At 37.0% G+C, this 17,104-nt stretch overlaps 1 protein-coding gene across 3 annotated transcripts in view; it reads right to left on the bottom strand.

Moving 5' to 3' along the window:
- The window catches only part of Grm7 (glutamate metabotropic receptor 7), an 897,233-nt gene that overhangs the window by 591,167 nt on the left and 288,962 nt on the right, over nt 1–17,104 (bottom strand). For all 3 annotated transcript variants that reach the window (XM_057768699.1, XM_057768691.1, XM_057768684.1), the window contains exon 2: nt 15,360–15,576. In XM_057768699.1, coding sequence (XP_057624682.1) covers nt 15,360–15,576 — 217 coding nt within the window. The remainder of the gene's footprint in view (nt 1–15,359; nt 15,577–17,104) is intronic.

The raw sequence follows: 17,104 nt of genomic DNA on the forward strand, positions 1-17,104 counted from the left end.
CTTAGAGCTTAGATTGCAACTTAACTACATCTGGTTCCCAATTACCCTCTTCACCCTTAGGAAAGAGTAATGAATGTGTTGTCTGTTAATTCTTGGTCTTGAAAGCAAAAATTAGAAAGACGGTAGGGAAACTGATTAATGAGCTTTAAATATTTGCCCATCTCCTTGTAGGAATTCCTGAATTAGAGAAAACTAAAATGAAGCTTCCATTTTTACCTTCCCGTCTAATCCCATCCACTTGGAGCGGGGAGAATAAGAAAATGAAGATAGGCTTTCATACAGCATCCCTCATCGTTTTACACAATGTCTAGATAGGCATGTGGTTTGAAGTGGTCCCTTTTCTCAGAGAAGAAAATTATTATATTGAGATTCTGTCTAGCTCCATGAATTATGTCTTTTACAGCTGTTACTGTCCCTGCCCCCGTGACTATATACTGACCATCACATCTGGTTTATATCTACTTCTTAAAGTGACTTCTGTTGGTACTGATTGGCATGTATGCAACCATCTGAATTAGACTGCAGAAAGTAGTCTATTTCAATACATCATCATACAGCCTGTCTAAAATCTTGTTGAAGAGTGTGAGAAATATGGTATTGGAAACTTTCATATGTCTGGGGAGGCTGACATCATTGGTAATCATTGTTCCCTTCACAATACTAAGGGATTGTCCAGTGCCTAAGTCTTCCTTCAATACCACTTGGACATCTGTATCAATTCAGCTCTGCAAGCTTGTGTGTTTTTTTTTTTTTTTTTTTTTTTTTTTTTTTTTTTTTTTGGTGTGTTTTGTATTTTACACCTGAACATCAGGTTTACATTGGTATTATAACTAATTGTTAAACTAATTGTATGAGTAAATCTGTGTGCTTTGTTTTCATGGATAGTTTGAGGTAAATACCTATCTTGTCATCTCTTAATAAAGTCAATCATTTATTAAATCAAAGAAAGAAAAAATGCAAAAAAGTGACAATGAAGTTAGAGTCAATCTTGCCATCTCTGCTCTATGTTTGTAGACCTTAAACAGTACAAAAGCTAAAAGCTAATTGATATTGAGCCAGATCATCTTGCTGGGAAAATATATTTCACCAGAAGCTTAGTGGGGTTTTTTGTTCCTTAGGTTAACATATAATCCTTAGAATCAAGGACAAAATATTCCCTCTTGATCACCCACCTCAACAGAACCAACATCCTCCTAATTTTATGGTTCAAAGTACTTATCAGTTGCCTTTCTATTTTAATCTTTATCTTTCTCACATTCACATTTAAAAGGAAAGTCTCCTTTGTGCATTGAAAATTGAAATATAAAACAAACTTTCTATTCTATGAGCAGAATTAATTTAAGCTTTATTTTTAAAAATATAATTACATTAGGTTTTACTTTAACAAACACCAACAATAAGAAAATCACTACTACTACGTTCCTATTTTTTTTTTTTTTAGGTTGTACATGCTTGCTTTATTTCTGACACAGGAAGAAGTATTCAACATTTACTATTAAATCTGCTGAAGAACTTTAAAGTTGTTAAAGACACTATTTTTTTAATAATAACTAAATTGCTTTTTTTATTTTTAATTTATTTATTTAATTCTTTTTTAATTAAAATTCCCTAATACATGAACTAACTTTGTGGGAGCCTAGCCTGTTTGGATGCTCACCTTCCTGGACCTAGATAGAAGCAGGAGGACCTTGGACTTCCCACAGGGCAGGGAATTTGGACTGCTCTTCAGCATCAAGAGGAAGGGGGAATGGAGTGGGGGGAGGGGGATAGGAGTGGGGAGAGAGGGGGAGGGGGCAATGCATGGGAGGAGGGGGAGGGAAATGGGAAACGGGGAGGAGGTGGAAATTTTACGTTCCTATTTTTTGAGACAGTGTTTCTCTGTAGCTTTGGGGCCTGTCACTGAATTAGCTCTTGTAGACTAGGATGGCCTCGAACTCATATTGACCTTACTTCCTCTGCCTCCCAAGTGTTAGGATTAAAGGCATGTGCCACCACTGCCTGGGTTAAAATTATATAAACATTCTAATCTATTATAACTTTATAGCTAAAACAGCTTTAAAAACATAGGAAAAATGTGTCCTTCTGTAAGATGCCATAGCCTCTGGATCCTAATACAACAAGAGATAAATCAAAAAGCCAGATGAAAGAGTGAGATTCATGGTAGGGTTTGAAAAAAAGGCCAATTACACTCATGGGATACTTATGTATTAATTTATTATGTATGCCACAAGACGTTGAACACAAGACCCTGCATGGGCTAAGCAAGTATCTACCACTACTCTACATGCCCAGACATTTTTAGTCTGAATAGCATTTTACAAAGCTGCCCCACATGATCTAAAACCTAATATTTTCATATCTCAACCTCCCACATGCTGAAATTGCAGATATATACTACCATACCGAGTAATTCAAGGATTTGGGTATAAAATTTTTACTCTATGAACAAATGCATATTTGGTAACAAACATTGCCATTGGATTTATAAGTTCTGGCAAGTATTTGAACTGAAAAAGACACACAAAATTTTTTGCTTTACCACCATCATTGATTTTAATCTCTGACTACACTGAAGAATTAATAAGTTTTGTATCATTGCAATGATAAGATTCATATTTTGCCTTAGATAATATGGGTCAGTGTCAAGAACATAACATTGAGTTGGAGGGGAGGAAACATATTAGAGAAACATCATGAAGGCAAGAAGTTTTTAGGCCACTGAGCTGGGAAGGGCTTGTTCCCGAGCGGAGGGCACTGCTTGGGTAAAAGCCCAGAGGGTAGTGACATTTGGTTCCTAGACACTGCCTTGTTTAAGGAAAATCCAGGTCAAGAGCAAGAAACTAAATGATCCAAATAATGGCAAGATAGAAAGGAAAACATTTAATTCAGTGATAGGCCTTTAGTCTCTTCTGTGCTTGCCTACTTGATTAAGAACTCTGCCTGTCATAGACCACTTACCGTTATCTGAGTAGCTGTGCCTCGATTCTATATTTCCAGTCTTTTTGGTGATTTAAATTATGGATAAGCAGGCATTGTGTTAAGCACTCCACTCTCCGCAGTTAGTGTTTCTTCCAACAGAACAATTAATGACAAGCTATACAAAGCCAGTTCAGATAAAAAACCCTCTCCCTTTCATCCTCAACACAATTATCCTTCACAGATAGCATCATGAGGAGACTCTCATTCCTATTCTAGCATGCACGGCGCCTCTGTATTTTTTCTTTTTCTACCAGTCCCCTTTCTTCTGGGTATCTACAAAAAATGTTCAGTAGGTTTGTTTAACATTCAGTGCAAAGAACTTGTAGATACAGAAGACAATTTGGGTAAATCCTAGTATAAAAAAGCAAAAGTGGAAAAAAATAATGTATTTTTTTATTATTTCATTCTCATACCTGAAGTCACATGATATGATAGAGCTAATTGGATCATCTGATTGAAATCAGACTCTTCATGAATTTAGTCATTGATGTAAAGGTAGAAAAAAAAAACACATTTTCTGTCTGCTTACAAAGTTTGTGGTTTGAGTAATCTTCTATAAATATGTAAGTTGAATGATTTTTTTGGACCATTCTTTAAAGGAAAAGAAAAGGAGAAAAAACTTCTATTTTTTAAAATTTTCTCATCACCTGAACATTTCAAAATCATTAACTACCCCTTTGGCTCCAAATACACACCAGAGTGACAGAGTGACACATTTTGTCAAACACCTTCATTCTTTCCATCCTATCATTTGACTTTACTAATTAAGATCCAAGACTAATCTTAGATTGCTCATTAGTTCAAAAACTTCCCTTATAAAATGGTCAATCACCTGTCTCAAACTCCATTGGCCAAGGTGGCTAGCATCATCATCATGCTTTCTCTACAGTAACGGACTTTAGAGTGTAGAATTTAAGGAATGGATAGAGTTGAATGTGAGTTGTCCCCCATGTGGCCCTCCTTCTGTTACAGCCTGGCTTCATCAACCTTGGATATTAAGTCTTTCCATAATTCCTTTAGTAGACGCATAATATTTCTAAGAATTTCTTTCTATTTAACACGTTGATCATTTTGATAAAGGATGTGAAATTCATATAGTTTGCATTATTTATAATGTTAAAACATTTATTTTTTAAAATTGACATAAATCATCAATAAAGATTTAACAAAAATAATAAAAATAAAAGAAAGATATCATGTGGGACTGTGGTGATTGCTCAGTGGGTAAAGCACTTGATGTGTAAATATGAGGATGTGAGTTTGAACTCCTACGACCCAAGATTCCAAGAATAGCAGTTTACATGATATAATCATCTTGGCTGTTAGAGGGATATGGGAGGCAAAAACAGGAGAAATCTTAGTAGCCTTCAGATCAGTTATCTTGGCATACACAGCTGTGAACAACACAGAGAACCAGTCTCAGACAAGATGGAATGCAAGCAAGGCAAGCACTGACACTAGATGCCATCCTTTGATGTACACACACAGGTCTGCATGCACGCACGTGCAAACACACGCATACACACATACACCACACAGGAATGTGCACAGATATGCATATACATGCAAAATTATAGTAAATTAAATAAAAGGATTGAAGTACCTTAACAATTCTACTGTCGTAATGCATGGTACCTGTCTGCCCTTCTAGGTCATGATAGAAAGGTATATAGTTGTTATTTCTCTTTGAACTGGCAAGAACACATAGATAGCCAGCTTCAAGGTTGAAACTGTTTCTTTGTACACACTGAGCTGTAAAGAAATTTTTATGTTTTCATATAATAGGTATAGGAATGTGTTTTCTATTTAAAAGGAGTGGACACCAGCCAAGTAGCAAATAATAATCACCAATCAAGAACTAGTCAAATTTGACCTCAGATAGTTCAGTAGAAACATCCCGGCTATTGATCCAGATGCCGCCCACAGCCATTTATCTAATGCGAATGCGGTAACCTAAGGTTGAGTGAATTTGTACAGAGAAAATAGCTTAATATAAACCTTCCCTTCACTGTATGTGGAAGTGGACATTATTTTTAAACAACATGAAGAGTGCAGTTTGGAAAATACTGAAATCTAAAGAAAATTGGCAAAAATGTGTATTACATTTCCTAGTTACACTATGCCAATGGCCCTTCCTTTCATGTTCATATCTTATAATACAATCTAACTATAGCATTTTACCACCAATAACAGCCTCCCACCAGCATCTTCTGTTAAACTTCTCAACAACAGATTTTATTTATAAATAGAAATATTATATTTACACAGAGTAAGTGTAGCTTAGAGGTATAGTTACTGCCCCACATACTAGGAACTGTTTTCAACCTACACACACACACACTACACACACACAAATTTTGGGGTGAGAATATTAACACTTAGTTCAGTGACATTCATTTTTTAAAAGATAAAATAATAGCAGATTCCTAGTTTTTAAAATGCAATGAATATAAATAACATTGTATGTTCCATTGTATACCAATTTCTGTCTCAAGGGGATCCATGGAAATTGTGCTTCAATTAATACTATCTCTAAATAATTATTGTAATGGTAAAGTATTATCTAATGGTGATCAAAATGAAGTACAATGTAGTTACTTTACTCAACTAAGAGTAACAAATGAGAATAAACAGCAATAGGGCATGGAATCAAAATCTTTCCAAGTAAGCCCATGTGGTGTGTCTTCAGGACAGCTACTGTCACTGTTGGTGTCTTGACTATATTGGACTTGCTTGAGAGTACTAATACAGCCCACAAGAGGCTTCGAAGAATTTCCCATAATCTCCTGAAAGATTTAACAGCAGGGATCTATTGGCCAAATTAAAAGAAAACAGATTGTTTTGTGTAAATCTTAAATAGTCTTAATTTATATGCATTAATTTGTTCAAAATATAAAATAAATTATAAAGGCAATGAAGCCACTAAACAGATAGGTGGTAAGCAATGTTATTCAATGCTTCTTGGACTGGGCTGTCTAAATGACAGAACTGGCCAGTTGACTAATTCCATTGCCTGTTTTCTTGTGTCTATTTTAGTGATTACTACATTTTCTGTGAGGTAGAGTTCAGACTTCCTCCATCTCACTTGTCCACTGCAGTTGAATAGCATTCTGGGAAGCTCCCGAAAGCAGAAACCAAAAATAACAATCTGTGCTAGCCTCTGAACATCAGAGCACCTAAGTTAAATGAAATCTGCCTTCCCTGAGTAGACTCTACTCTCCCTTGACCCCAATGTTGGTAAGTGCTGTTGTAGCTAACTCACTTTCCCAATGAGATTCTTAAACTCAAGCCAAAGTAGAGGACATTTTGCTAGCCCTGTACTTCTCTAATGGTACTAGACACTTAAGTAATTCTTACAACTCTGAAGTTTTTAGCTACAAAATCTGGTTATCAGTACAAGTTTTCCTACATGCTTCTCTCTAGTGTATAAGAAAACTAGTATTCCAATATACTTTTTTTCTTGTTGAAATGGATCTCTTGCTAGCATCTATTCTGTCAAGCCTTCAGAAATTCACAACTGGGACTTTCTCACAATGATTTTTTTTTTTGTAAATATTGAGAATAGGAACTTCAAGATCTTGAAGATTGCACACAGCCTCGTTAGACAGAGAGAAAAGAGCAAACACCTTATTCTAAATTTATTTACTTGGAAGTTGCAACAAAAGTGTAATCATTTTCTCAGGAAGTTAGACAGGGCTCTTCCTTCCCTCTTCAACTGACCAAGAAATTCTCCATATTTAAGTCTCTACTTCTCTATTTAAAACCAATGACACTTCTGTGTTTTTCTCTCCATATAAAAGTCTCACATTCATTTCTTCCTCAGTACTCACATCAGCTGGTGATCAGAGGCAAGCAGGCAGGAGAGGATGACTTCCCAATATCTTCAGATCTTTTCAGTTTCCCCACCTCCCACTACCACCACATAGTTTTCAGGTGCTGTGAAGTGCATGAGATGGGGTTGCTGAGATATGTGTGCCCACTGTCTGTTTCTTTCATGTCACAATAAGAGTCTGGCATCATCTATTTCTAGACCCTGTGCTAACAGTGACAGTCTGACTATTTGGAGGAGCTCATCCTTAGCAATTAGAATGATTTATAGCTAGGAATTTTCTAAACAAATAGACATGAATTTTCTCAATAAATACCGATGCCTTCAAAATTCAGAGGAGCTATATGCTGGTTAGGTGGCTTACTTATAGACTTAGGGCAAGAACCTGAAGCTTAGGCCTCAAATATCTGCTCATTTTCAGTAATGGTAAACATGCTACATGTAAGAGACCTTGATTGCATTCATCAGGAGTCTTAATGTTTTCAAGACACAGTTTTTCTCTTACAACAATGAGCATTTCAATCACTGTAAGTATTGTCTGGGTTTTAATCAAGCTTCCCTCTTCCTAGATTATCCTCCATTGCTTTCCTTTGGACAGCATTTTCTGTCCAATTTCTACTTTAATTTTGGGGTTAGATAAGTATCTACCTTTGCTTAGCTACCTGTGTTGGAACATCCCTCAGTTTGTGTTAATTGCTTTCCTTCTTTATGCATTTTCTTTGAAATCCAAGAATCATTTTGTCATGAATATAATTCATAAGCAGTGCTTGCTACAATGAAGGTATTCAGATATATACTGTGAGATCACAATACATCTAGTGTAGCTTCCTGTTCCAGGACTGTCTTCTCAGGAAATCATTTTGCCACAAGATAGTAATTGTCACTTTAAAAAAAATCAGAATTAGAAATAATCTCACTGCATCATTTATAATCTTGTGTTCATAAGGATATTGATAACATGTTAAAAATGATCTAGGTCCCAAAATATTTCTCAGATGGTAAGAGTTCTCACCATGTAATCTGGATATCTGAGTTAGGTCCCTGGAACTCATGATGAAAGGAGAGAACTGACTGCTGAAAGTTGCCCCCTCTCCAGCAAATAAAATAATAATAAAATAGAAATTTAAAAGATCCTATTTTGTACTAGGCACTATTCTGAATAAACAATATTGCAAGTCAGATGCAATGTGACTTGTCATCTATAAACTTGTCTCTAACAAGAGAGGAAAGTTATAGAAATTGGAAAGAAGAAAGACAAGCAAAATTCTGTGACAGTAGTACACAAGGGATATTAAGAAACCCAAAAGAGAGGCAACCCCTCATTACCTGTGTTAATGAAGGTTGGAGACAAACAAATATGAACATGCCTAAATTAAGTAAAGACATTATTTAAACAATGTTGGTCAATTCATTCAGCCACTGGAGAGTTTAGAGAACCCACATCATAGTGTGGAAGTGTGGTTAGACAGGGAGAGAAGTCAGGCTGCTGGAATCAGAGTCTTCAGCAGGCTGCCTCAATGCTACTATAGGCTCTGTTGGACATAAAAATTCAGAGGTTGAATAATTACAGACAAGTGACACTGGATTCCATGTCTACTGATAGAAATAGATACTGCTGCTGTGGTCAGTGCTGGTGTCAAGAAAATGGGCTTCCTGTTATTTTTACTAGTTGTTTCCATGATTCATTTACAGTAGTTATACCCAATTAGCAGAGCATACTCCTGTGAGTCTAGCAACATGAATATTGGGTATCGTTAGCTTTACCATGATACACAGGCAAATTCCCTTCTGAGAACTTCTGCAGTCATTTGCTATGAGCATACCCACACAGACTGGAACATGATGTATTGTTAAAGAGACAAATTCATACATTGCTGTCTACAACAGGATGCTTAGGCTGAGCAGGTAGCTTAGCAGGTGTATGTTGTACAAGAGTGTATACTGTGCAAGTCTGAGGATCTAAGTTCGAATTCCCTTTTCGCACATAAAAAAAGCAAAAATCTTTGTATCTTAGTCCTACCACCTAGAATTAATTTGTTGTTATTGTTTCTTTTCTACAATAGTGTATGCAAAAAGCTTATCATATTTTAAATAGTAACAGTATTTTAAATAGAAACACAAATTACCTATCTTGTGAGGCATTTAGTGATTTTATATTAAATGTGGATATTAGGATAGGTATTGTGGTACAAACTTTTAATTCCAGCACCCTGGAGACAAATTCTATGAGTTTGAGAATGACCTGATCGTCATAAGATGTTTAAGACCAGCCAGGGCTATATAGGAGACTACGTCTAAATAAAATATAAAATGTAGATATTAAATATTTAAGACTAAAAGATTCACAATTATGACTTTTGTAACATTTTTACACCATAACATTTAGTTTTTAATGGAAATGTCAATAAGTAGCCTACAACAAGCCAGAGCAAACAGATTTAGATATAATTTTAGGGGACATAGAAGAAAAAATGCAACTTGGTGATTCTCTTGTTTTTCCCCTAAAAGCAAGATGAAGAAGTGTAATTCTTCCATCTCTTCCTAGTAAGTACTGGTTGCATAACTTCTGCATCCTAGGACCTCAGCTAGATAACAGGAGCACAGACTTGATTTCGTCTTGTTGATCCGAAATGCAGGTTATGAGACCAAGTGCTGCATCCAGGGCAGAAACAGGTAGGCAGTACTATAAATTCCCGTGATGAGGGTAAGAGTGAGAATGCTCTGATGTAAAGTGATTGCTGTACAAGCGTGAGTACCTGAATTGTATGCTTAGCATCTGTGTGGAAAAAAAAATGAACATGGTGGCAGGGGCTTGAAATCCTAGCACTAGGAAGGCAGACACATGAGGATCCCAAGGGCTCACTGGCTAGCCTGTCCCTTTGCTCAGAGAGTGCTTCAATGGCTAGTGAAAAAACCTGTCTCAAATGGTGGCACACATCTTTAATCCCAGCACTTGGGAGGCAGAGGCAGGCGGATCTCTGTGAGTTCGAGACCAGCCTGGTCTACAAAGGGAGTTCCAGGACAGGCTCCAAAGCTACAGAGAAACCCTGTATCAAAAAACCAAAAAAAAAAAAAACCAAAGAAAATGGCTCCACAGGAATGCACATGCGTGCACACACACACACACACACAAACACACCCCACTACACAGAAACCTAAACAAAAATATGAAAGTCAATGATAAGCAAATAGATTTTCCCATGGTCTAAATCCCTGAAGACTGAATAGCAAAGAAATGAAATCCCTGGTTCTGCATGTATGACACCAAGAAGACCATTACAGAGAATATTCAGAAAGTAAAGTGATAAAATCAAAGAATTTATCTAAATAATGATACTTTATTTTTACATTTTATTAACTATAGTTACACGTCACTTCTCCCCATCTCTGTCCTCCCTTCAATCATCCCATTGTTCTCTCCTTCCAACCCCGCCCAGTTTTCCCGTCACTCCCTCTCAAGTTCATTGCCTCTTTTTCATTGATTATTATGGTTACATATATACATATATAAATGCATAAGTATGTGAAACATGACTGGCTCAGTCTGCTTAGTGTTGCTGTTTTGTAACTTAGACTTCAGGGGTGAACACTTTGTACTGGATTACAATCAGGAGGCACCTCCCTGGGGAAAGTGATTGTCCTCTTTCAGCAATCAGCGGTTGCCTATAGTTCTTGCTTTAGTGGTCAGGCCACAAGAAATTTCTCCCTTCCATATAAAAATACTTAGCTTTGGTTAGAAAATAATTATTATAATAGCAAATAAAGCAACAGTTTGCAGGAAATACTATGACATATCAAAAGGGTAGTCCAATTATTTTTTAGGTTTTAAAAAGTAGACAAGTAGGTTAAAAGTGTGTCATTAACATCATGTTAATGCTGGTGTGCTATATGAAAATAATATCATAAAGAAGATACATTTGAATTCTCCAAGAAACTGCATAAAAAGTTGTTAATGTTTGATATTACATTAATGTTACAGTCCTCCAATTGAATGTGTGCCACAAGATCTGGTACTGACTAGTGCTGCATGTTATAGTAAATGTTAACCTTGGCGTTCACTTAAGAAATAGAGTCTTTAACTGAAACTTAGGCCACTTAGGTTATCACATTAGCTTGGATTGGTTTTTTGTTTGTTTGTTTTAGTTTTTTTTTTTCCTAATGGAAGTGAATTTTATTTTGTTCCCTGAAAAATTAGGGGAAAAAACAGCTTTGGTTGGCGTTGCATGAGTATCCATTGCAGGGCCACTTATGCAAATGTGGTTCTTTGAGAGGAATGACATTATTGGAGAAAAATCTTTTAAATCTCAGCATTATGTAGTAAGTCTCCCAGAACTAAGTCCGAGAGGAAGGTTATTGCCAAAAGAAAAGATGCCTAGTCTTCCACGTGAAAATGTCCCTGTTGACAATTGAAAAATGGGTTTGTGCTTGATAACACTGGCCTCTCTTCCAAAGGACCCGTGTTTGATTCCCAGCATCCATACAGCAACTTATAACTGTCTGTAGCTCTAGTCTGACGGGATCTGATACAATCTTCTAGCCTCCTAGGGAATCAGACATATGGGTTGTTCATACATACACACCGGCAAAAGCCCATTACACACATAAATAAATAGTTTAAAGGACCCTGTTTAAGTGTGGATTTTCCCCTCTGTTGAAAGTATCTTCATGTGTTTACCTTGCATTGATACCAAAGAGCTCAACCGCGTTTTGTCGCTATGAGTACTTGGGGCATGCTTCACTCCTAAAGTAGCCTCTGCCTTAGGCTTAAGGATCTCTTAACCTTTGTGGTGAAAGCATTCTAAAATTAATATACATACATGAATAGTAATTCTCAGAATCAAACTCCTTAAAAACAATGGAAGTTAAATCTTTGAGATTGAAGCCCATATATATAAAATATATCCAATCTTGTGTGTGTGTGTGTGTGTGTGTGATAGAGACAGAGAGAGAGAGAAGAGAGAGAGAGAGAGAGAGAGAGAGAGAGAGAGAGAGAGAGAGAGAGAGAGAGAGACTAGCTCATTTCTCTTCCTCTTATATGGTGAAAACCTACTGAGAAAAATAACTCGACTCACAAAATAATTTGCAATTATGTCTGAAAGCAGACTATCTATTTCAGTCATTTTCAAACTTTTCAAGTTTAAATAATAAATATTTATAGGGTCTTAGAGTGGTGCACTAATAGCCAGGTGTGTCTGGGTATTAACTGCTCCCCAGTACATCATTTCATTCATTATACCACCGCAATGAAGCAACCTTCATAAATCCCATTCCCTCTGTGTGGAATCTGAAGACTGGAGTGGTAAATCATGTATCAGATGTTTACAGTACAGAAGTAAGAGAGTCCATCACTCAAATCCAGGTCATTCTGACACTATATAAGTGGATTGCTTATTTCTGTGACATAACACTTCACTTGTATGTGAGGAATTTGAACATCCCAGGTTCTTGTAAAAACTGGGCAGGTGCAGCAGTTTCATGTAATACCAGCATTTATCAGATAGGGAAAGAAATCTTCAAGAACAGTTGGCTAATTAGACTTTCAGCGACTACCAAGCTCTGGGTTCAGCAAGAGATATTTCCTCTTTCCTTGATGAATAAAGTACAAAGTGATCAAGGAAGGAGCTTGATGTTAACTTACACACAAACACAAAGAGAGTGGAACAGAGAGACAGAGAGACACTTCCACATGTGTGCTTACATCTGGAACTCCACATACAGGCTTTCACACCACACACAAGTGAATTTATATACATACAAAGATATAAAGGAATCCCACAGCAATTAAATGAACTTTTAACCTCATGTTTCCTCTAAGTCACAGTGAATGAGCTCACTCCATACCATGCAAACTGTAAATTCTCCCTGTCTCTTCTTTCTTCTTGTTTATCAGAGAAGAAGGGTATCTATGAAGCATATACCAAACTTACTGTTATTGATTACACCTGCAACATAGCACAGATGGTTTATAATCATGCTCTGAATACCACAATACGTAGAACTAATCATGACATATCACCGAATCTCCCATGTTTCCCACTCGGTCTGCAGCAGCAGGTAGCTATTTTTTAAATCTCATCCCCAAGGAGCATTTTCTCAGGTTGAAATATTTTATTTGAAATGACTGTCCCTGACACGATCTTGTTTTTGAGCTGAGCACTTCAATATATTGCTAGTTAAATGCATAGTCTCGAACATGCATACAATATTACAAGTCATTCCTCTTTGCATTATAGTAAGGAACTCTAATACCATATCTTATGCTTCCAACCAATGACACCAGAAAGTGCAACCATATAACTGTCTCCCTGAGACCTCTCTATAGAACACAGTATCTTATAATGTACTAGAATCAGAATTTATCTTGATCCCAAAGCAAGAAAAGCATTTTTTTCAGTGAATATTCAACATAATAGTGACATGAATGATGGAGGAATTACTTTCATTTAATAAAGAAACTGCCTTGGCCCATTTATAGGCCAGCCCTTAGGTGGGTGGAGTAAACAGAACAGAATGCTGGGAGAAAGAAGCCGAGTAAGGAGTTGCCATGATTCTCCCACTCCAGACAGATGCAGGTTAAGATCGTTCCTGGTAAGCCAGCTCGTGGTACTACACAGAATATTAGAAATGGGATAGATCAATATGTAAGAGCTAGCCAATAAGAGGCTGGAACTAATGGGCTAGGCAGTGTTCAAAAGAATACAGTTTCCATGTAATTATTTCGGGGCATAAGCTAGCCATGCGGGCGGCTGGGTGCCGGGGACGCAGCCCCGCCGCTCTTATTACAACACATGAAAACACTGAGATTTCTATGGGAGATTAATGAGCACTTTTTGGCTTATCCAATACAAATTTTAGTGCTAAAATTGGGATCCTTTTCAGTAATTAAACATTTCAGGATGGTGGATGGGTTTTATTTCTGAGCTACTGTTTTGCATGCAATTTCTCTTGACCTTGCCTAACTTACTTACTTCCATTAAGATATTCAGACATTTCTCTATGTCAACCTTATTTTGATCAAAGCAAGATTGGAAGAGACAGAGAAAGGAATAAAAATAGTCATTACAGTGATTAGGTATCTCCTTGGAGACTCATGAAATCTACTCCTAATGAATTCTGCATATCACAGGCTGTCACAAGGACAGAGTTAAAATTTCCTGCCAGATCAGAAGGTTTCTTACTGAATTATGGTAGATATTTTCTATTAGGACCACAACAGTTACAGCTGTTGAATGAGAGACACATATCTTCCAGTGAGAGTCCTAAGGATGTGTTCAGAGCCGTAGGATGATCAACTAGAAACACCAGGCAAAGTCAACACAACAAATGTGGGGTTTACACATCCGTTTGAACCTAGAACTGATAATTCAGATGACTGTTGTTGGTGATTTATGAGTATCTCAGTCAGAAGGCAGAAAGTAAGAAGGACCCAGATGGCCAGTGACACTTAAAATTGCACCAAGTGTTTGTCCTGTGAGTGGAAAATAAGAGATTCTCAAAGAAACTTCTCTCTGCAGTCATGTGCAGGTTTATCAGCCACATTCACTAAATATATCTATAGTGAAGGGTGTTGTTCAAGTCACTGTCATCAAGATGAATGATGTCTTTCCTCTTAAAATGGACCTTCTGCTCATTCACTGCCATCTGACTACACTGGCCAGTTACCATTTTGATTATTGAATAAAATTCTCATAAACAAAACTAATTATTTTGTCTTAGCATAACTTCATAGAACCAGGCAGGGTGTGGGCAACTAAAATTCTAGCACCTGGAAGACAGAAATAGGAAAGTCAAAAGTTCATTGTTAACTAAATGGTGAGTTCAAGGATAGCCTAGGTTACAAGAGACCCCCATCAAAAGTATATCATAAAAAGAAACACAAAGCAATTCTCAAATTCATTATATACATAAAATGTAAGACAGCTGGCAAACCACCAAAGCCCTTTGACTCTAATTTGAGCTGAATTAACAAATTTAAGTAAACCTATTCTTAGTAAGTGCTGCTGAATAGAATTGACTTCCTGAAAACAATTTCAAGTTCAAGCTCTATTTGCCTAAATATATTCTACCTCCTGGTTAGTTTTGCTTGTTTTGTCTAAGTCATTCAGAGGCACCAGACACTCTTACAAAATCAGGGTGGCCCTGCGGCAGTGTTCATATAATTCTAAACAGTTCTCCCCACTTAGGAGAGAGATCAAGTGGAAATTGAATCATGGATGGACACAGATAGTCACATTTTCTCAATAACTATAAACAGGTTAGAGGTCAGCTCTGCATGTCTTAGGCAGGAACTAAGTTCCCATTGTAGTGTTCATTCTGTTCACATAGCCTGTTGATATCAAGGCGCTGCAGTTCCACACCTTTGAAAACCTCCTCAACAATAACAATATGGTATAGTTGAAAGCCTCAAAGTCACAATTGCAGGACTCAGGGGATGTGAGATCAAGGGCATGGTCGTTATGATGTGTACCATTTACTTAATAATAGCTCAAGAAAACACTGCAAGAGACAGATGATTGAAGATTGTGAGTTTTGCAATGCAATCACGTCCTACCTGCCTCTTTGGAAATCTGTGTGAAGGATTCCACACCTTTCTCTCCATAGCTTCCTTCAGATGCAAGAGTAGACACATAATTCCAGCCCAAAGCCTTTACAATGTCAACCATGGCCTGGGCTTGAAAGGAATCAGGTGGGACCACTCGAGAGAAGAAGTCATAGCGCCGATCATCACTGAGCTCAGGAGCCGTGGACGCATAACTAATCTGAGGGATCTGAAATGACAAGAAAATACCATGTGAGAACACACCAGGAGGGTGTACAGACTCATGCACACTTAGGACAAGCCACTCAGGAGACATGACTTGAACAGTGTACTGCTGGATGAGTATTCTGCCCAGTTACCATTCTACAAGTCCATACCACCTAGGGGCACCCAGACCCTTCTTAGAAATAAAGGGCACTTTCTTTTGTGTCTTCCTGTTCTGCATTCCCTCCTTAAGAAAAGGAAGTGAGGATAGCAGAGTATCAGTATGGTAACCATCATGGAGAGTTAAAATCAGTGGCTTCATGCATCTACTAAGTATTGTAACAGGTACAAAACCAAAAGCAGCCCAACTGCCTTGTATCTAGAGGCCAGTGTAGTCAACAGAGGCTACTGTTCCTCATGAATATCATGAGACATTACCACAGAGTCTTGAGGACTTGTAAGAGTATATCAATGTAAGTTTTATGTGATGATTCATTCCCCAAATAACATTAAATAATATATCTTAGTAGTGCTCTCAGCCCAGGTAAGGGCATTCCCTGGTGCAAACACTTCACTGTGGTACAGTGGTTCTCAAATAGTGTGTTGAGACCCTGTTTGGAAGTCACCTATCACATATCCTCCATACCAGATATTTACATTACAATTTATAACAGTAATGAAATTGAAGTTATGAAGTAGCAATGAATTAATTTTATGATTGGGATTCAGCAGAACATAAGGAACCATATTAAAGGACCAAATTATTAGGAAGGTTGAAAACTACTACTTTAGGGGTTCTCACACTTGGAAGGTCATCTCCAAAGCTTCACACATTCTTTTTGAGTGCTAGGAGGCAAATGGTATTCCTGTTGTATGAAACTCACAAGGATTGGGGATTCGCTTATTTTCCCATTAGTGCAATATCAGTCCCTCTTACATGACAGCAATCTATTTAGTGGTTATATTGTTATATAGTGCTTGTACTTATGAACATCAAACTAGGGAACCACAGGTAAACATTAGATATCAAATTCTCCTCTTCTCTTTTAGGGTGTGGAATTAATTTTGGGAACTATTTGAAATTTAATTACTTGGTGACTTTGATGTATTGATTTTAAGTTAAATCAAAATATACAAATAGTGGATGTGTAACACACACACACACACACATATATATATATAGTGTTTATATCTGACTAGTACATAAACTTATGAACACACACACACACCATCTCAAATATGGTAAGAAATACCTTAAGGGAAGTTAAAATGTCACTATTGATAACAAACATGGCTTGGGACTTGGCATTGGGGGGGGCGGTCCCTGTGGTAGTTACCTATACAATATATTCTACCCCTCATCCACTGTGACTAACTTGTTCTCTCTTCTAATTTCAAGAAGATTGTAATCTATAATTAGCAGTACACATAATTATGTGCAAGAATAATAAACTGAAAATATTGACATGAAAATTCTCCCTTTATTGTATTTTCTCAAGTGTCTAAATAGAATTTTGATCTTTGCTTAAACTGATTCAATAACTCATCTTTTT

This window comes from Chionomys nivalis, chromosome 1, assembly GCF_950005125.1.
Source record: "Chionomys nivalis chromosome 1, mChiNiv1.1, whole genome shotgun sequence".
Lineage (NCBI taxonomy): Eukaryota > Metazoa > Chordata > Mammalia > Rodentia > Cricetidae > Chionomys > Chionomys nivalis.